At 40.9% G+C, this 22005-nt stretch overlaps 1 protein-coding gene across 1 annotated transcript; it reads right to left on the bottom strand.

The window, feature by feature from the left end:
- Window positions 1–644: 644 nt before the first annotated feature.
- gga3b (golgi associated, gamma adaptin ear containing, ARF binding protein 3b) lies at window positions 645–21730 on the bottom strand. Its single transcript, XM_079814238.1, has 17 exons — window positions 21464–21730; window positions 20678–20762; window positions 20508–20580; window positions 20322–20420; window positions 18003–18126; window positions 17829–17932; window positions 17636–17716; window positions 16468–16605; window positions 13466–13547; window positions 13279–13395; window positions 12946–13203; window positions 11175–11248; window positions 10916–11067; window positions 8442–8710; window positions 6395–6564; window positions 4840–4950; window positions 645–3515 (listed from the first exon to the last, which is right to left on the bottom strand). The coding sequence occupies exons 1-17, from the start codon at window positions 21510–21512 to the stop codon at window positions 3405–3407; spliced, it is 2097 nt and encodes a 698-aa protein (XP_079670364.1). The 5' UTR covers window positions 21513–21730; the 3' UTR covers window positions 645–3404.
- Window positions 21731–22005: the final 275 nt, after the last annotated feature.

Raw genomic sequence — 22005 nt, 5'->3', positions numbered from 1 at the left:
AATTAAAGCTCCAATCTCCTCCTGAAGTTCCCGAAAAATGTCTGTTCAGAGAAGCTGTCAATCATGAGGCCACACCCCCGTTTTTATGGCATCAAAAAACTAACTAACACCAAACTTATTTAAAGAACGAACACTTGAACTTACACCAGTGTGATAACAGCCTAAAATGACTTTCTTTGGAAAACACGTGTTTGAAGTGTAATTAGTTTGTCTATGTCACATTACACTTGATGGAGTGGGCGGGGCTTATGAGCTATACTGGGACCAGTCACCTGGGGGCGATCGCTTTGGCTTCACTTTTCAGGACTTGTGTGGCACGCTTGACTAAAACCAAAAATCATTTAAAAAAAAAAACATTTTACTTTTTTGGTTTTACATTTCGTTACTTGAAATAAAAATGTTTATATTTTAGCCTGTTGCCAAAGCAACATTTCTCGTTTTCGTTTAGTTTCACGATTAACAAAAAATAACTAAATAGAGAAAAAAATATAAAAACTATACACACACACACACATAATAAAAAAATGCTAAAAACAAGCAAAATTACTAAAACTAAAATGACACTGAAAATACAAAAATATAAACTAATAAAATATAAATTTTATACACACTGAACAAAATTATAAAACGCAACACTTGTTTTTTGAGCTGAACTCAACTTTTCTCCGACACAAAAGGCCTATTTCTCTCAAATATTGTTCACAAATCTGCCTAAATCTGTGTTAGTGAGCACTTCTCCTTCTCCGAGATTATCCATCCACCTCACAGGTGTGGCACATCAAGAAGCTGATTAGACACGTGATTATTGTGATTGTTACGGTGCGTTCACACCAGCCGCGAATGAAGTGTTAAGCGCGAGTGATTTACATGTTAAGTCAATGCAAATACGCGAATAGACATTCTGCGGCGCGATTTGACCGTTTCGGCCGTTTGACGTGATTCGCACGAGTTGAAAAATCTGAATTTTGGCGGATATTCGCGCCGCGTTAACCAATCAGGAGCTTTGCTCTAGTAGTGACAACAATGAGGAGAAAATCATGTGTGTTTACCCGGAGCTGTACAATGCATCTTCATACTTTATAGAAACAGGAATAAAAAGGATCTTGCTTGGAAGAAAGTGAGTGAGGAGGTCGGACAGTCTGGTGAGTTGTAAAAAGCACTCTTTACTCAATTTGAGCTATACATATTGAGACTACAGCTAGCTAAAGCCGGCAAATTGAGCTTATTCACCGTATTTTAAAACAATCCATGTCAGCCATTTCGCAACGAGACGAGTCGCCGGGCAGAAGCCCCTCCTATGACGCAAATTTGCGTCTTGTGATGTCACGCGTAAATGAAGCGAGTAAACTCAAAACGTCCAACTACACGCGAATAGCGTGATTTATTCGCACAAGTCGCGTCTGGTGTGAACGCGCAGTTAGGCTGGCCACTCTAAAATGTGCAGCTCATGAAAAATGGGGGCAAAAACAAAAGTGTTGCGTTTATAATTTTGTTCAGTGTATATATATTATATAAAATAGTATCTCAATGATACTAAAATAACACTGGTAAAAAGTATGGAAGCTTGTTTCCGCCTCTGAATAATAATAAAAAAAAAAAGGTAATTGCGACTTTTTATGTTACAATTATTATTTTTTTCATTCTCGCAATTCTGACTTTATAACTAGGGATGCTCCGATCGATAGGCAGGGATTTTGACAACATTTTAAAAGTGACCCATTTCTGATATCTGCATTTACACTACACTTGGCGAAACGAATAAAAGATAATATTATAATATCAAAACAAATCAAATATCAATAGTACATTGAGTTTAATTTGTTGACATGGAATCCATAGAAACATTTGTAATGCAATAGTTTCAAACTTATATCAAAATCATTTAATAGTACAAATTCTTCGAAATTCTTGATTATGCCCACAGATCTGCTATGAGAGTTAGGGCGCTTTCACACCAACCTTTTTTGGATTTTCTGACTTTTCAGTTTGGTCCGAATCAAAACTACAGGTGTGAAACCTCCCCTGACCACGGGCCGGACCAAACAGACGAAATTTGGTCCTACGAAAAGAGGTCCGGATCAAACTGAACAAAGGTTCGGTTCGTTTCTAGTGTGAAAGCATTTTCTGTACGGTTCGGATTTTCAGACCATTTACAGGAAGTTCCTGTTTATGTTTAAATATTATAATGTTATTTTTAAATTTCATCTAGACTACGTTGATTATGAAAAGTGAAAAGATGCGCAATATGTCAGAAGACAGAAGGTCAGAAATGATTTGTATGATTTTGCTTAGAAAGCCTTTCTTTAAAGTGAATTGCGTTTTGTATAAATTGTATCTTAATTTTAATCAATATTTAATCAGATAATTGCCTGGATTTAATAAATAAATAACGGACCTTGTAGCGGACTCTCAGGTGTGAAAACGCCCTTAGTGTGTGCTAATGGTCTGGTGGTAGAACTTTTGTTAGGAACGTCAGAGGTTCTGGCTTCGAATCTGCCATCGAATTGTTTTTTTTTTTTTCTCATTAAAAAAACTAATTCAATTCATATCAGATTTAACTCCACATATGAATGAGGACCGATCTGAGAATCCATATGCTTTTTTCCCGCTTACACATTCATGGGTCATATCCGATCTGTGCCACACGGGAGGAAAAAACATCAGAATTGGGTCACTTGAACCACGCAGTGCAAATGCGGCCTAAATTTGGCCGATCTCACAAACCAATCCCAATCTGATGATGTAAGACTTTAGCTCCACAGTCACCCGTCATGTTTTTAAAGAAATATCACATGGAGGAACATTGGCTATATGATTTAAAACAACGGATTCAATGCCTCTGTCACACACACACACACACACACACACACAGCGACAAGGAAACTGATCTGTGTCTGTCCTTCTTCAGGTCAAGTCATATTCATGAAAAAAATGAGCTTGCTCATGATCATGATGACAGGAAATCCTGATCGGAGCATCCCTGTTTATAACACACAAATGCGACTTTATATCACGCAACTCTGAGAAAAAGTTGGAATAAGTCGCAATTATTAGCGAAAACAAGCTTCAATGAAGGAAGTCATTTCACACAAATTAAATAAAACATATGTTTAACTTAATTTAACTACAATAACCTACAATAATAATAATAATAAATAGTTGAAAGTGCAGTCCATTATAGTTTTCCTGTGGTATTTTGATGTAAACTGTGGTGAAAGATCAGTCTCTGAAACGTGTGGTCATCATGTGTGTCACTGACGTTGCGTTATTGTATTAATATCCAGCTTTAATTTTCGCAAAAAACACATCAAGCATCAACCTCTGCTTCACACCGCTACAGTAAAACACTGATGGACATAAAGAAGCAGCACAACTGAATGCGGATACTTGAGGGTTTGAGAGTCCTACAGGGATCCCCATCGCTCGGCTGGAGGAAACTGATCCAGCTCTCCCACCTCAGAGTACTGCCGCTCTCCCAGAAGATACGTCAGCTTATAGCGCAAGCGCACGCGCTCCTGAAACACACACACACACACACAACAGCAGTTAACCTTTATGAAGTGGTCGCATTTTTTATTATTTATTCCCACATTTTCTTCAAATAATAATTACAGTAACAATAATATTATAAATAAAAAACACATTTAAAAAGGTATTTTAAATAAATACTTTTTTTTTTTAAATAAATGCAAAAAAAATTATGAATTTATCCCCCCTTATTTTTTAAATAATAACAATATTAAACAATTATATTAATATATTATATTTACATATTATAATTAATTTATAAATTTAAAAAGGCAAGATATTTTATTGATTTTTATTTAATTAAATATAAAAATGTCATTATGTATTTCCCCTTATTTTTTTATAACAATAAAAAAAAATGTTTTTTATTATTTATAATAATGTTTCCCCCCCTTATTTTTTAAATAATAACAACAACAACAACATTATAAAAATATATATTTTTAATAATTAAAAAAAGACTTTCAAAGATTTTTATTCATTCTTATTTAATTAAATACAAAAAAATATTATTTATTCTCCCTTATTTTTAATAACAATAAATATATTCTAAATAATAAGTTTTCAAAAAGATTGTATTAATTTCTTTGTATTAAATACAAATATTTAATTATTATTTCAGCCTTATTTTTAAATAACAACAACAGTATTATAAATACTTAATTTTAAAATATATTTTAATTTATAATCAAAATATTTTAATAAATCTAAGATAAAAAGTATATCATTTATATTTGAAAATAAATATTAATAAATATTTAACCTATTTTTAATGTAATAAAATATATAGTTTTTTTTCTAATTTCTTTATTAATATACACCAATCAGGTATAACATTATGACCTAATATTGTGTCGGCCCTGACCCTTCGAGGCATGGCCTCCTCTAGACCCCTGAAGGTGTGCTGTAGTATCTGTCACCAAGATGTTAGCAACAGATCCTTTAAGTCCTGTAAGTTGTGAGGCGGGGCCTCCATGGATCGGACTTGTTTGTTCAGCACATCCCACAGATGCTCGATTGGATTGAGATCTGGGGACTTTGGAGGCCAAGTCAACGCCTCAAACTCGTTGTTGTGCTCCTCAAACCATTCCTGAAGCATTTGTGCTTTGTGGCGGCGCATTATCTGCTGAAAGAGCCACAGCCACCAGGGAATACCGTTTTGGAGATGCTCTGACCCAGTCATCTAGCCGTCACAATTTGGCCCATGTCAAACTCGCTCAAATCCTTATTTGCTATTCACTTCACCCTGTCATATTGTTATGCCTGATTGGTGTATATATAAAAAAAGTATTGTGTGTGTGTATGTCTCACCTTCAGTGGGTTGGCGAGGAGCATGACCTGAGTGATGGACGCGGGGGGCTGAATGGGGTTAAAGGGCGCAATCTCTGTACCTGACGGAGGCTGAAGCTTCACTCGCATAGACTGACAAACACAAGACCACAGGGTCAGAGGTCATATTTAAAGTGTAACTCGTGCTTCAGAACTGCACAGCAAGATCAAACTCGTTTAACCCTCTGGTGCTCTTCGGTCATTTCTGACCGGAAAATGTTCTGTTTTGAAATGTTAAAAATCACAGCTTCATTGGAATGATATGAAACTTGGTGACTTTTCTAGCATTAGGTATGTTAACACACAAAACAAAATAGGGTCATGATTCGAGCATGCTAATTGGTCGTTAAAAAAAAGTAGCGTTCATTGTCTTCGGTCATAAATGACCGACCATAGGAAATGAATGGGAAATCGGCAACAATTCACTGAATATTTGTGTGTACAATCTACAAATTGGCCAAAATGCTGAAAAAAAGTACACAGCAGTAAAGGGGTGACGCTCTAAAACATCAAGAGTGTGATATTGACACATCCACTCACACACACACACACACACACACACACACACACACACACACACACACACACACACACACACACACACACACACACACACACACACACACACACACACACACACACACACACACACACACCTATGAAAATCTGAACCTATGAACCACATTTGGAATTTTTAAAAATCACAGCTTCATCTGAAAAATATGAAACTTGGTGAATTTTCTAGCATTAGGTATGTAAACACACAAAAAAATTGAGGGCATGATTCGAGCATGCTGATTGGTCGTAAAAAAATACTCCCACTTGTGCTCTTCGGTCAAAAGTGACCACCATAGGAAATGAATGGGAAATCTGCAAAAACACAAATTCACAAAAAAAAAATCTATATTTCTAACAAAAAAAATATCTAAAACTTTATAATAAATAGTCTGAGATTTTTTAAATATATATTCAAATCCATAAAAAAAAAAATCATTAAATGTGTTCAAAAGAGAACTAGGGGATTATCAAGCCTCTCCATTGAGACCTCTAGTGGTCACACACATGGTTGCAGGATTTCTTAAATAATTCCAAAAGAGGGCACTAATCTGCCTTCAAAAAAAATTATTTGGAAGGCCTAGTCTCTATTTTAACCTGAAATACTGCAATAATAATTTTTTTTATTTATTTTTTTATAATTTTCAATGGCAAAAATAGACCATAATTATTGCATAAATATTAAAAAATACCATAAAATCATCTCAAAATACAAAATTAAAAAGAAAAAATATTATTGAAGAAAAATAAATTGCATTGGTTTTACTGGGGTGGAGGAAGTTTAATTTTTAGGTGACCGGTCACTTATGAGCGGGAAGACAACCAATGCAACCCCTAAACGAAGAGCACCAGAGGGATAAATAAATCTCTGCGTGGCATTTCACATCTTAATAGTTAAATTAATATTCAGTTCATTTTGTGATATCATTTTGAGAATCATAAATTAATATAAATCTCTCTGTGTTTGCAGTGAAGGCCTCACCTTAGGAACGGCTGCTTGCAGCAAAACGCTCCGCACGGGCAGCGGCGCCGTGTTGAGCAGCGACACCACGATGACCAGAACATCCGCTCGACCCGGCGGACAGTCCATCGCAAAGTGCAGAAGAACACGAACTCCATCCTTATCATACACCGTCACAGGTAAGACTTTACCTGAGGACACCAGAGAAACACTGAGTTAATGCTCAGCAACTTCATCAGCGAGGTAAGCAGGAAAAAAACTAAATCAAACGCTTTAACTGCATAAACCTACGATTACTAAACACAACTAAGTAGCGCTGGGCGATATGGCTCAAAAAAAATATCACGATATAATTTTCCATATCAGTCGATATCGATAATTATCACGATAAATGTCAAATCTTTATTTCTTTGAAGTTTAAAGGCGTATTTTTGCTCATGAGTGAAAGAGGTAGAAAACAGACACTGTGTAACTTATTCTTAGCTAAAAACACTTAGTTCTTTCAAAAATATATGTGCTCATTAATGTATATTTACTCCTTTCAAGTAATAAAGTATTCTCGTAAGTTTATTGAAAACACATACGGGTGAGGGTTCGAATGCGGGTCGCCATGTTGCTCCTCCATCTTGAAAGTACATTAGCCAAAGAGGGACATACCCGTAAATTCAAGCTTCGCCTTTGGAGTAGGAGTTAAAACGAAATTGAGAGGAACAGAAACTAATATTCACTGGATGGTCATATACCTTTTCACCACTAGAGGGGGGAAAATATCACACAGTGTAGCTTTAAGTTTGAATAAAAGGACATAAATGAGATTTTTTTGTTTTTTTAAATGGAGGGACAGAAATCTCAGGTTTTATTAGTGTTTGTAAGTTAAACGAAAATTCACATTTTGGGAGAATTATACCTTACACGGTAAGCAAAGCCTTTGATAAAACTATAAAAAGTGCAAATCATAGGGTTTACATTGATATATAATCGCAATCTCAATATTACGATGCGTCGCTACGCCCTTAGAAACTCCACAGGCGCGAGTCCACGGGTTCAGAGAGAGATAAAAACACCCTCGATTGAAACGAGAGTCTATTCTGCAGGTCTGGGGAGAGAAAAATCCAGTTGTAAATCACACAGTGTAGCTTTAATTGTGGTTTTAAACTATCCTTTATTGTCAAAACACACTGGACACACTGGAGGCACATTGGATACATTAAAGGGTTAGTTCACCCAAAAATGAAAATTCTGTCATTAATTACTCACCCTCATGTCGTTGGACACCCGTCAGACCTCCGTTCATCTTCAGACACAAATGAAGATATTTTAGTGTAAATCTGATGGCTCTGAAAGGCCTCCATTGGCTCAATGCACGGTTCACTCTCAAGACCCTTAAAAGGCACTAAAGACGTCGTTACAAAGTCTATCTCACTACAGTGGTTCTACAATAACTTAATGGAGTGACGAGAATAGTTTTTGTGCGCAAAAAAACCCTAAATAACGACTTATATAGTGATGACGATTTCAAAACACGGCATCATGAAGCTTCAAAGCGTTATGAATCAGTGAGTCGAATCAGCAGTTTGGATCATGATTCGACTCACTGATTCATAACGCTTCGAAGCTTCATGATGCTGTGTTTTGAAATCGTCATCACTATAGAAGTCGTTATTTAGGGTTTTTTTGCGCACAAAAACTATTCTCTGTGATTCATAAAGTTATTGTAGAGCCGCTGTAGTGAGATGGACTTTGTAACAACGTCTTTAGTGTCTTTTAAGGGTCTTGAGAGTGAACCGTGCATTGTGCCAATGGAGGCCTTTCAGGCCTTTCAGATTTACACTAAAATATCTTCACTTGTGTTCTGAAGATGAACGGAGGTCTGACGGGTGTCCAACGACATGAGGGTAAGTAATTAATGACAGAATTTTCATTTTTGGGTGAACTAACCCTTTAACGCATGCGATCATGTATAGACAGCTTATCACTCGAAAACCATTTCAAATTATCAGCGAAATTCAAAACGGTAACTCGTCCAGTCGGTCTACCTAAAGGTCAGAGAGGCGCTGCGGTCACTCACTGGGTCTGATGGACTCGAGCGGGACGTACAGGTTGGACAGGCTGGGCTCGGAGCTCCGTGCCGGGCTGCTCTGGAGCGAGTGGGATGGGGATGAGAAAGGCTGGAAGAACGGGCTGCCTGGAGCCGAGCCGCCCGTCACAGCCTGAGCCCGGGCCACAGCGGGCGAGCCGGGCACCGCCCCGCTCATAAACGGGTTAGTGGCCGCGGAGCCCATGGCACCTCCAGAAAGACCAAAAGTACCTCCAGCGATGCCACTCAGACCAGAAACACTGCACAAAGACAAACAATGGCTGAAATCTTATTTGTATAGTTAAATAAGCCGTCTACATGGGCAGCTCCCTTCTAAAGGAGCATCATGCACCCTCATAAGTGACCGATATAGGGTTGGGTATCGTTTGGGTTTTTTTCGATTCCGGTGCCAAACCGATACTTTTAAAACGGTACCGGTGCCTAAACCGATACTTTTAAAATGGTACCAGTGCCTAAACCGATACTTTTAAAACGGTACCGGTGCCTAAACCGATACTTTTAAAACGGTACCGGTGCCAAACCGATACTTTTAAAACGGTACCGGTGCCTAAACCGATACTTTTAAAATGGTACCAGTGCCTAAACCGATACTTTTAAAACGGTACCGGTGCCAAAACCGATACTTTTAAAACGGTACCGTTGCTTAAAACTGATACTTTTAAAACGGTACCGGTGCCTAAACCGATACTTTTAAAACGGTACCGGTGCCAAACCGATACTTTTAAAACGGTACCGGTGCCTAAACCGATACTTTTAAAATGGTACCAGTGCCTAAACCGATACTTTTAAAACGGTACCGGTGCCAAAACCGATACTTTTAAAACGGTACCGGTGCTTAAAACTGATACTTTTAAAACGGTACCGGTGCCTAAACCGATACTTTTAAAACGGTACCGGTGCCAAACCGATACTTTTAAAACGGTACCGGTGCCTAAACCAATACTTTTAAAACGGTACCGGTGCCTAAACGGATACTTTTAAAACGGTACCGGTGCCTAAACCAATACTTTTAAAACGGTACCGGTGCCTAAACGGATACTTTAAAAAAAAGGCCACAAAACGAGGTGGATGACATTAAATTAGGGCTGTCAAAAGATTAATCGCGATTAATCGCATCCATAATAAAAGTTTGTGTTTACATAATATGTGTGTGTGTACTCTGTTAATTATTATTTATATATAAATACACATACAAGCATGTATATATTTAAGAAAAAAATATTATTTTTATATATAAAACATTTATATTTATATATATTATAGCTTATATAAATGTATATACATGCAAATATTTCTTAAATATATACATGAATGTGTGTGTATTTATATATAAATAATAATTAACAGAGTACACACACATATATTATGTAAACACAAACTTTTATTTTGGATGCGATTAATCGCGATTAATGTTTTGACAGCCCTACATTAAATGGCTTTTTATTTAAATTGAACCATTTATTAAAAGTTTAATGTATACTTAAATGTATGAATATAAATAAATACAAAAACACAATTTACTTATTGACAAATTATTATTGACTTATTTACAAATTCACAGTAAAACCAAAGCCACCTAACCAAACTACAACAAGCCTAATATAACTCTAAATAACAGTTACAGTAATAACAGCAGTCGTCTGTATTCTTGCTCTGCTATAAACCAGCTTCAGCTTCAGCTTTATTTTGAAATATGATCATATTCTCTGGCTAAATATTTTAGAACGCGTCACCTTAATGTTTCCATGGCGACGCATCATGTTTCTCACATGACACACAGCAGCCGCAATAGCGGTTTATTTCGTTTTTTCTTTTTATTCAAAATATTCACAAACTTCTTAACTGTGTCACGAACTATCTGATGTTCAAATGTGTGAGTGAATGTGTTAGTTGATCTATAAAGCGCAATGGGCGGCGCCATGTTAGTTTGCGCCTCAGAATCGGATCCGTCGGATTTACAACACGAGTTCATTCTCATCTCACGAAATACATGAAAGTAAGTGACCAGTGAACTGGAAGAAGAATAGAGTAAACTATATAGTTACTATATAATGTACATGTATCTGATGTGAATAAAACACGTAACGTTAGTCAAATTATAACCGTCTGAAAGGATTGTCATAGCCGCTTTCATACACATCAGTGTGTGTTTTTTGCTAGTAGCCTAACTTATGAGCATTTAAATGTCTGAAACCTGAAATAAACATGATGTGGTTGTAAATGATGTGGTTGAAAACAGTGAATAGTTGTCATGATGTGACCAGCGCTGAGCGTCTGTCTCTGGCTCAGCCAAAGCGCGAAAGCACGTTTGAATTTTGGCACCGAAATCTGCTTTCTGATTCGGTCCAGTACATACCGGTTATATAAGTACCGGGGCCATATTGGCTCTGGGTTTCGGTACCCAACCCTAGACCGATATGAGCAGTTTCAGAGCAGAATCGTACCTCTTTCCACCTCCAAAGTCCAGCATGGAGAGATCCTGCATTCCCTGACTGACAGCCGGTGTGTGTGAGGTCTGCGCAGGTGTGTGTGATGTCGGAAAGACGGCGCTCGGGGCCGAGATGCTCCCAAACAAGTCCAGGCCCGGATCAGGAGCCTGACCGCAAGAGACCAACCGAAATGACAGATTCAATCACCTCTCGAAGGATTATTAGTATTCAGCATATGCGTATCCGCAGGTCCAAATGGTTTAGTGTGTGCTACCTGTAAGGACGTCCACTGACCAGACAATTCATCCAACTTTGGTCGGTTTGGCACAGAGGGCGGATCATTCAAGCCTGAGAATAAAATAACATTTACATGATGTTATAAATAAAACTGAAATGAAATAAAATTAGATCACACTGGACACACTGAATGCGCACTGGACACACACTCTGGACACACACACACACACTCTGGACACATGCACACTGGTCGCACACACACTCTGGACACACACACTGGAAGCACACACACTGGACACACACACACTGGACGCACACACATACTGGTTGCACTGGACGCACACACACACACTGGACGCACACACACACTGGTCGCACACTGGACACACACTGGACGCACACACACTGGTCACACGCAAAATGGTCGCACACACACTGTACGCACACTGGACGCACACACACTGGACACACTGTACGCACACTGGACGAACACACACTGGTCGCACACACACTGGTCGCACTGGTCACACACACACTGTACGCACACTGGACGCACACACACTGGACACACACTGGTCGCAAACACAATGGTCGCACACACAATGGTCGCACACTGGACGCACACACACTGGACACACACTGGTCGCAAACACAATGGTCGCACACACAATGGTCGCACACTGGTCGCACACACACTGGATGCACACTGGTCGCACACACAATGTTCGCACACTGTACGCACACTGGACGCACACACACTGGTCGCACACACAATGGTCGCACACTGGACGCGCACACACTGGACACACACACACTGGTCGCACACTGGACACACAATGGTCGCACACACAATGGTCGCACACTGGACGCACACACACTGGACACACAATGGTCGCACACACAATGGTCACACACACAATGGTCGCACACACAATGGTCACACACACAATGGTCGCACACACGATGGTCGCACACACACTGGACACACACTGGACGCACACACACTGTACGCACACTGGACGCACACACACTGGACACACACTGGTCGCACACACAATGGTCGCACACTGTACGCACACACACTGGACACACACTGGTCGCACACACAATGGTCGCACACTGGACGCACACACACTGGACACACAATGGTCGCACACACAATGGTCGCACACTGGACGCACACACACTGGACACACAATGGTCGCACACTGGACGCACACACACTGGACACACACTGGTCGCACACACACTGTACGCACACTGGACGCACACACACTGGACACACACTGGTCGCACACACAATGGTCGCACACACAATGGTCGCACACACAATGGTCGCACACTGGACGCACACACACTGGACACACACTGGTCGCACACACAATGGTCGCACACTGGACGCACACACTGGACACACACTGGTCGCACACACAATGGTCGCACACTGGACGCACACACACTGGACACACACTGGTCGCACACACAATGGTCGCACACTGGACGCACACACACTGGACACACACTGGTCGCACACACACTGTACGCACACTGGACGCACACACACTGGTCGCACACACAATGGTCGCACACTGTACGCACACTGGACGCACACACACTGGACACACACTGGTCGCACACACAATGGTCGCACACTGGTCGCACAAACACTGGTCGCACACACAATGGACGCACACACAATGGTCGCACTTCATGGTGATTATACCACTGTTATGTGGGATACAGTGCAAAAACATGGTAAACTCACAAATTAAAACAATCAATAACAATTTAAGAGAGAAATGCATTACCAAGAGACAAGAGTTCGTCGTCCAGTAAGGAGAGGGAGGTCTGCTGCTCAGGCGGTTTGTGATTGGGGCTGCTCGTCTGACTGCCGTGACCGCCGGCCAATCGGCGAGGAGGAGGCGGCAGCACAGGGATGGACGAGGCCGTGGGATTGGTGGAAGGGACCTGAGGAGCAGGAGGAGGAGCAGGAGGAGGGACGGTCGGCGGAGAGGAAGGTTCATCCAGTCCAGCCAGATCAATCAATGTGCCCGTGGTCTCACATCCTGACAGAACAACAAACATCATGTTGGAAGATATAACAAAATATTCCAGTTGAGGGGAGAAAAAACCGCCATCACCTTCACTAGCAGCCTGTCTGAGATCATCCCCCTCTCCGTCATCCACCTGTCCCTCTACGATCCGCTTATAAGAGCCGATTACTCTGGACAAGTCATCGTTTGCCTTGAGAATGTCACCTACGGGAAGCCAAGCAATAATGAACACTTCAAATACTCAGTCATCCCCTGAGAGTAAAGCGCTGTTTACCCAAACTGGAGTCGTTGTCCTCCGCTTCAGTGGCCAGCTTGAACGCGGTGCGCCGGAGTTTGTCACAGCGCTCGTACAGCTCCTGGACACAGACGTCAGGTCACATGATGTGAGTGCCGTTGTCATGGTTACATCAACCTAATTACACAAGCTCTAATAATACAGGTAAGAAACTGCTGTGATGATACAGTACAGCACTGCAAAATCAACCTCTGAACTATGAACTCATTATACGGTCATGTGACAACTGTACAAGTGAAAAAAGATATTCAATCAAGAACTGACAACGGACGAATTGAGCTGAAGAATGACATGAGACTGAAACTAATTCCATAAGATCTGATCATGAGGTGATAGAGAAAGATTATATTCTATACTCTACTGTACTATACTCTACTCTTCAAGTGCACTTAGTAAACTGGTTACCCTGCAAGAAATAAACTTGTGAGGTTTCTAACTGGTTAAAGGTCCCATGGCGTGGATTTTTTAAATTATTTTATAATGTTTCCTGAGGTGTACTTATATTTTTAGTATGATTTTTACCTCATAAAATGTCATAATTTAGAAATAAAAGGCATTTTTCTATCCTGTTATTACCCCTCTGGCTGATTGCTCTGTTTGAAGGGGCGTGTCTGCTGTGAGACTTCAGTGAAAACACCCACTGTTGTGATTGGCTGGCATCTTTGCATTTGAAATGAGTGTTAGATTATGTGGCGGAGGGGGGTGGTTTAACTAGATCTGCAAGCACTGCCAGAGAGAGAGAAGGACTGGACCAGAAAGACGGAGAACTAGAGAAAGATTGCTGAGAAAGTTATATTTGTATCTGAGAGTTCTGAATAAACACGAGTCCCAGTCACGGGACCCTGTCTTTTTCCTCCTTATTCTACGAACTTTGTAACATGTGGAACCCCTCTCGAATACTTTTACTACGTTTTTTTTACCATTACAGCTGTCAAGCTTTATTTTATGATCTATTCCCATCACATGAACTACTGCAGTGATGGGCATTGAGTACTCAGACAGTCTGTTGACCGAGTGAATGCTGTGATCTCGACATTGCAATGTTATTTCTGTCATGAAATGCTTTCACCACAACTAACAGCAAACACAACATCGACATGAATGCAGTAAGAGCTTTGTTGTGCTGCATAACAGCGTCATTCATTATAACGGCAGTTAGGGCAAGTGTGCAGATACACTCGCGACGTGTAGCGTTCACACCGGACGCGAATGACGCAAATAAATCGCGCTATTCACGCGAAGTTGGATGCTTGAACATTTTGAGTTTACTCATATCATTCGCGTGTGACATTCACTTCACAACAGATGCAAATTCGCGTCATGGGTGGGGCTTCTGCCAGCGGCTCGTCTCGTTGAGAAATGGCTGACATGGGCTGTGTTTACACGTCTTTTTTGTTAAAATTTTACTGTTAATGTGTGACAAAACGTAGTTTTAAGACTTTTTCAGGCGATAATGTAGTAGTTTAAAGCTCAAATCTGTGGTTTATTTATAAAGAGAGCGCCTACTCGAACATTTGATCTGGCATTTTCGGAGTTGTGAGCTCCAGTGGATCAGCGGCGCGCAGCGCTCGTCAAAGCCGGCGAGGGCAACCTTTCCTCGGGCAGTCCTTCTGCCGTCTGCCGCTGGCTCTGATGTCTCTGTGGCGTCTCCAGCTATAATTCGTCTTGTAACGGGCGATCTGTGGTCTCATGGATCTATAATTTCTTCCCTGGCAAATCTTTTAGGCTGAGGGCAAAGTGAAAATTCATTACTTTTTTATTTTTAGGCTATTTAACTTTACGTTACCGTTGTAGCCGACTAGCACTGACTTTGAATGTTTGACTGAATTGTTTGCTTTATTTCATGTATAGCTTATTATACCTTTTACTTATACTTTTGTATTATTGATCATACATAAACTTGCATTTAACAAAAAGAGACTGGGTTGTGTTTCATGTCATTTAATGTTATCACAGTGATAATCATATTGTCTGAACCAGATATTAATATACAGATTTTCTCCTCATTGTTGTCACTACTAGAGCAAGCTCCAGATTGGTTAACGCGGCGAGAATATCCGGCAAAGTTCAGATTTTTCAACGTGTGAAATGCTCTATTCGCGCCGCCTCATTAGGAATGTCCATTCGCGTCTTTGCATTGACTTAACATGTAAATCACTCGCGCGAATCGCGTCATTTGCGTCCGGTGTGAACGCACCTTAAGAGGAACGATGTGAAGTTGATAGTGATCGTTTAGTCACTGGCTTGATTCACGGATGCATAAACGATTTAGAAAGAAAGTCTGTGTGAACTTGAATGATTAGCAACACATCAGAAATCACTGATCACAGATCAGGTGTTACTCACTGTTTGTGGCGGTGCTGTCGAATCCATATCGTAAAGTCAGTTTGTAAAGCCTGTGCTGACATTGCGACTGATAAACTGAATCAATTTTCTCCTAATTCTCTGGGCGGGCAAAGCAAAGGAAGGGGAGGAAACTGTTCCCCGTATGACGACATACAGGGAAGATTCCAGATTGGCTCGTCTGAGCTCTCGTTTTCTCAAAGGCAGAGAAAGACAGCCAGAACTCGCTTTACACCGATCAAAATTTCTAGCCCCTTGGGGACCATATACAGGCTAGGGGAACTCATATTAATGTTAAAAAACCTCATAAAGTGAAAATGTCATGCCATGGGACCTTAAAGTTGGTTTAGGTGGGAAACCAGCCAGTTGGGCTGGGGTTAAGGCAGCGCTGCTGAAAACTACCAACCCCACGGGTTCTTAACCAGGCAGGAAACGCCTTTTATTTAAATTAATATATATTTGTATAAATAATATACTAAAATAATCTGAAATAAATGCTAAAACACGAAGATGTAAACTGAAATCATACTTGTAATCCCCAACCTCCACCCCACCCCACTAACTATCGTTCTTACTGAAGACAATACCGTCATTTAAACTTCTAGCATCACAAAATGGAAGAAAGGCGTTCATCTCACCTTGATGAGCTCGCGGTCGGCGTCTGACGATCGGTCCCTGTCGTAGTGACCCAGCATTTCGCCCAGGAGCTTAACGTTTATGTTCACCTCCTCCAGCGTGTTGATGCGTTTGGTCAGTTTCTGCACTCGGGCTTCATCCTGCACACACATTCAGTCCATCACATCATGCAGGACACAACTGATCCAGAATCAGGGTGTCAATCAGAAACAATACATACATACAATACATTAAAGGGGTGGTTCCGTGGTTTTTTTCTAGGCTTGGTTGTGTTTATGGGGCGCAGTATAACATGTCTTAATTTTTTTTTAAACGCCGTATTTTTCTTATATTTTACCTTTTTTCCACACCGCTGTCTCCACTGTCCTTTGAACGGCTCGTTCGCTTCCTGCTTCTGTGAAGCCCATCCCTCCGAAAAACGCAATGATCTTAGATTGGTTAGATGGCCAGATGTAGTTTGTAGTTCTGCAACAGCTCTCTCTCTTTCGTAATGACTGCGACGTGGCCCCGCCCACTTTGTTGTGTGTTCGCGGGGGCAGTGTTTGTTAATAGCAGGTGTTTATCATGTCACCAACCCGGGAAGAAGCTTGTTGTAGTCCAAACCGGCCGTTTTTGTAGGCAATAAACTACCATAACTTTAAAAGACAATATCTCTGTTTGCATTGGACTTTCAGCGCTGTAACTTTGCAGATACTGTTTATGCTCAAGCAGCAACATTACACACTAACTAAAGTTAAAAAAGGGAAAACGCATGCAACCACCCCTTTAAAGTCCACCTATTATGTTCATCTTTCTTTGGTTTCTGTTTGAGCATGAAAAAGGTCTCCATTTTAAGTACCAAGGCATGCGTAGGAAAAAGGGGTGGGGCCTGGTTGAGCCGCTCCAACCACACTGCTCCAGCCGACCAATCAGAACACACTGTGCTTTACAGAAGGAGGGGCTTCATAGAGACAGGAACTAAACAGAGAATTCTACCTACTCTAGGTAGAGCTAAAAACTAAAATCGAGACTTTGAAAATAGGTTTCCTTTTAATTCAGTCTATACGAACACCACCACAGACGCAACCACCCTTGAACAATCAAGGTCAACGTGAAATCAGATTTGAGCGTTTAATAAATTAGGCTAGAACAAGGCAAAACTTTGCTTTGACTCAACTGTGTCTCCCTCACCTCTTTCACCATGTTTTTGATGAGTCTGTTCGCCTCCTGAAGATCTTCTGGGTTTTTGCTCCTCAGAAGTTCAGCCAACAACTGCCATCCAATCACAGAAGAGCACACAGTCATTTGAGTACTTCCATAAAGGGAAATCACTTTCAGTTAGACTTGCAGAAACAGGAAATGATGCCATCAGGCTCAGGCTCACCTTCCCCATGTCCTCGTTGTCAAACACAGGGTTTTTGGGCCGTGTCGGAGGGGACGGGATCAGGGTTTTGTCCACCGTCAGTTCTGGGTCCGACATCACGAGTCCTGAGGAAAACACACCGATATAATTCAGACAGCCGCTCATGACTGACCCCGGAAAGCCCCAAAATCTCACCTTGTTTCTTGAGCGTCTGGTACGCGTCTGCTATCTTGGACTCATTGGGGAACGCCACCGTCCAGCTGTACAGCATCTCAATGATCTTATTCTTCACCTTGGCAGAAACACTGTCCCCCATGTACTGAAACACACACACACACACACACACACGTTTCATATTAGACACTTATGTGTACAGGAATGAGTCCTAAAACACAGAAACGGGATCACGTTATGGTTCCATCGTCCTAAAGCCAATGTGTTTTTGGTCTGAACTAAGTTCTGTGGTGAACATAAGCTCAAGATATTTTCACATTTTATTCTCAAACTTAAAATACCTTAGTAGTATTTAAAAAAGCTTTTGAAAAAGGCTAACAAGTGTCTAAATGGGAATATAGAGTTGGTCAGGGACATTAAACGTCATCAGCCGAACTGATAAACTCATCGACTCGCTTTCACAGCCTCATTGGGTCTCATTCACTAAACATACAAGCGAACGATTTTAAGAACAAATCACAAATCACCAAAGATTTCATAATATCATTTTTTCTAAATTTACGAAAAAATATAGGAACAACGGAAACCACACATATGCAAAAAAAAAACACTTACTTTATCATGTTAAGAAGTAATATGTCATTCTAACATGACTATAATTACACTGAAGTATAATGAATCCATTTCTAAAATTATTAAATAATACAATTTAATTTCATCTTAAATACATTCGATCATAGTTAAAGAGGAAGAAAAGCTGCGTTATAGCTTCAGCAGTGAGGTTTCTCTGAATAATGCAGATATACGCGTATGTACAGCTGCTAATAATCTGGGTCTTTATAAAAGGTGCTTGTGAGAATGGCACACTTGGTATTGCTCGAGGATCGGGCGAGAGCGCGTCTGCAAACACGGCAAGTCTGATATGGGTTGGGCTGAAAGCCCTTATGTGGAGATGGGTTAGGCTGAAAGCCCATATATGGAGATGGGTTGGGCTGAAAGCCCTTATATGGAGATGGGTTGAGCTGAAAGCCCTTATATGGAGATGGGTTGAGCTGAAAGCCCTTATATGGAGATGGGTTGGGCTGAAAGCCCTTATATGGAGATGGGTTGGGCTGAAAGCCCTTATATGGAGATGGATTGGGCTGAAAGCCCATATATGGAGATGGGTTGAGCTGAAAGCCCTTATATGGAGATGGGTTGGGCTGAATGCCCATATATGGAGATAGGTTGGGCTGAATGCCCATATATGGAGATGGGTTGGGCTGAAAGCCCTTATATGGAGATGGGTTGGGCTGAATGCCCATATATGGAGATGGGTTGGGCTGAATGCCCATATATGGAGATGGGTTGGGCTGAATGCCCATATATGGAGATGGGTTGGGCTGAATGCCCATATATGGAGATGGGTTGGACTGAAAGCCCTTATATGGAGATGGGTTGGGCTGAATGCCCTTATATGGAGATGGGTTGGACTGAAAGCCCATATTTGGAGATGGGTTGGACTGAATGCCCATATATGGAGATGGGTTGGACTGAATGCCCATATATGGAGATGGGTTGGACGGAATGCCCATATATGGAGATGGGTTGGGCTGAATGCCCATATATGGAGATGGGTTGGACTGAAAGCCCTTATATGGAGATGGGTTGGGCTGAATGCCCATATATGGAGATGGGTTGGGCTGAATGCCCATATATGGAGATGGGTTGGACTGAAAGCCCTTATATGGAGATGGGTTGGACTGAATGCCCATATATGGAGATGGGTTGGACTGAATGCCCATATATGGAGATGGGTTGGACTGAATGCCCTTATATGGAGATGGGTTGGGCTGAAAGACCTTATATGGAGATGGGTTGGGTGTGTTTTATGCAAATGACTAACCTCGCGCATGCGGTCGCTCATTTACAATACTCCGTATTTACTAACATCAAAACGATGTTCAGAACAAATTCATGTGCGTACGAACGTTTTGTGAATCAGGCGGAGATTTTTCGTGAGAAGTTCCACACAATTATTAGTGAATGAGACCCACTGTGTTTATAATCACGCTCTTCCAAACCATTACAACTCAAACCTTCATGGATAATGTTTAGAAATAAACACAAAGGGTTATTGGAAGTGTAATGATGGTGATGCTGAAGTCATGTGACTGGTGTAGTTCGTTTATAGCCTACATTTAGCTTTTGACGTCTGGCAATAGCATTTAGGCTTCAAAATTCATAAAAGATGTGAAGATTATTATGAACAAAATGTGTAAGAATATAACCCTATTGGGGTTTAACAGGCTGCTAACGTTCGGGTCGGCCAACAATAACTCATAAGAGAAAACCACCAACCTTGGGCGAAACCACTTTAATCAGCTCATTTAAAAACCTATATCTGGCTATTTCGTTGTGAAATCTTCGGCCACAGTTCTTCATACACGCCTCTAGCACCTGCAGAGACACATAAACCTCACATTATCCGTGAACACACTCATGATAGAGCAGTTAATGGAGGAAGAGCATTCAAACAACGCTCACCGTCAGAGCTTGAAGGGCTTCCCATTCTGGAGAATGGATTTTGTGAACGAGGAGTCTCACAGCTATCTGAGGACTACACACACACACACACACACACACACACACACACACACACTTAGAAAGAGCAGAGGATCTGTAGTTTTCAGTCGTGTTGGATTATGAAGGCTCACCCTTCCAACTCCTTATTGATCTGGTCACAAAACCCGATGATGTATTCCCAGTCCTCCTGTCTGTTGGTCGGGTGTGTGGCTTTGTCTGTGGAGGACACACACATTCGTAAGGTCCAAACAATCGGGCTCAGTGTCTGAGATACACTGGCACAACAGTGTGAGGGCCAATCACAGCGATGCCTATCAATATTACCATCAGCTATGTATAGAAAGTCCTGTACAAAAAGGTCATAATATCAGTATATTCATGTACAATTGTTTTTAGTGTGCAAATAATCATGGTTATTATCAGTTAAATGGCTAATTAATAACCCCTAAAGCGCTGGGTCTGAACTTATCCCACAAAACACAGACTTTGCACTTTATTCTGGTCGCATTATCGCCAGATCTGACAGGCAACGTGCACGAATATAGAAATCATACTATAGAAAAGGCTTGGCTCATGAATATTAATTAAGAGGCGTGGCGTTCGTTCAGTGGCCGTGTCTGATTGGCTGGAAGGGTAAGTGGGCGCTGGCGAATTATCGAGTCCTACTATGGTGAAGCGTCGCGCTTAGATGTAATGTGGGCTTTGTGATTGGACGCCTTGAGAAGGTTACCAGGCAACGTCAATATGAGATAATTAATTTTCATGAGCAGAACTTCGCCATAGTGCGATTCATAAATCCGCGGAAAAAGCCAAACAAGCGAATCAGACGGGCCGGTACTTATGCATGAAGCGAACACACACACACACACACAAAATAATATTATCTACGCAAGTGATAATAATAATAATGCACGTACTGAGCCAGGATTCGAGTGATTCTCCCTCCGGAAACGCCATGATCCTCATTTAAAGCTCTGACTCCATAAATCCACACATTTCCCCCTTAGATACCACAGACATTCGTCAAATTAAACTGGTTATGATAAAGACAAGCATCCTCTGGGCCATCCGAGCCTGTGTGCCGCGATAAAACACTGCTTTATTTATTAATTAAATGAGAAGTGTATCAGCCGGCAGTATCATCAGCTGCCTGTGTGGAGGTCCTTGATTTAGACGCCTCTGGTGATTACAAAATAAAAGTCGCTAACTGGACGAGTCCTGCAGGATTACAAAATAAAAGCACATTTAAGTCTAAAAAGTTTTTTTTTTCACATCTAAAAAGTTTTTTTTTTTTTCACATAGCGAATGGGTTGCTTTATTTATATATTTATTTATTTATTTATTTTATTTTTTTATTTTTTTATATATATGACTGTCCCTAATGATGGGTCACAAACCTCAGGGTTGGGATGCCTTCACTCTTCACAGAACCTTTATGTATTTATGAAAATGTTCTTTA

Source organism: Gobio gobio (assembly GCF_949357685.1).
Source record: "Gobio gobio genome assembly, chromosome: 1".
NCBI lineage: Eukaryota > Metazoa > Chordata > Actinopteri > Cypriniformes > Gobionidae > Gobio > Gobio gobio.
This window is presented reverse-complemented; position numbering and strand designations above follow the sequence as displayed.

Coding starts and splice junctions, on each gene's coding strand:
- gga3b (XM_079814238.1), bottom strand. CDS start 21,512: ATGAGGATCATGGCGTTTCCGGAGGGAGAATCACTCGAATCCTGGCTC. Junction 20,763..21,463: donor ATCACTCGAATCCTGGCTCA/GTACGTGCATTA, acceptor TGTCCTCCACAG/ACAAAGCCACACACCCGACC. Junction 17,717..17,828: donor ACAACGAGGACATGGGGAAG/GTGAGCCTGAGC, acceptor ATTGGATGGCAG/TTGTTGGCTGAACTTCTGAG.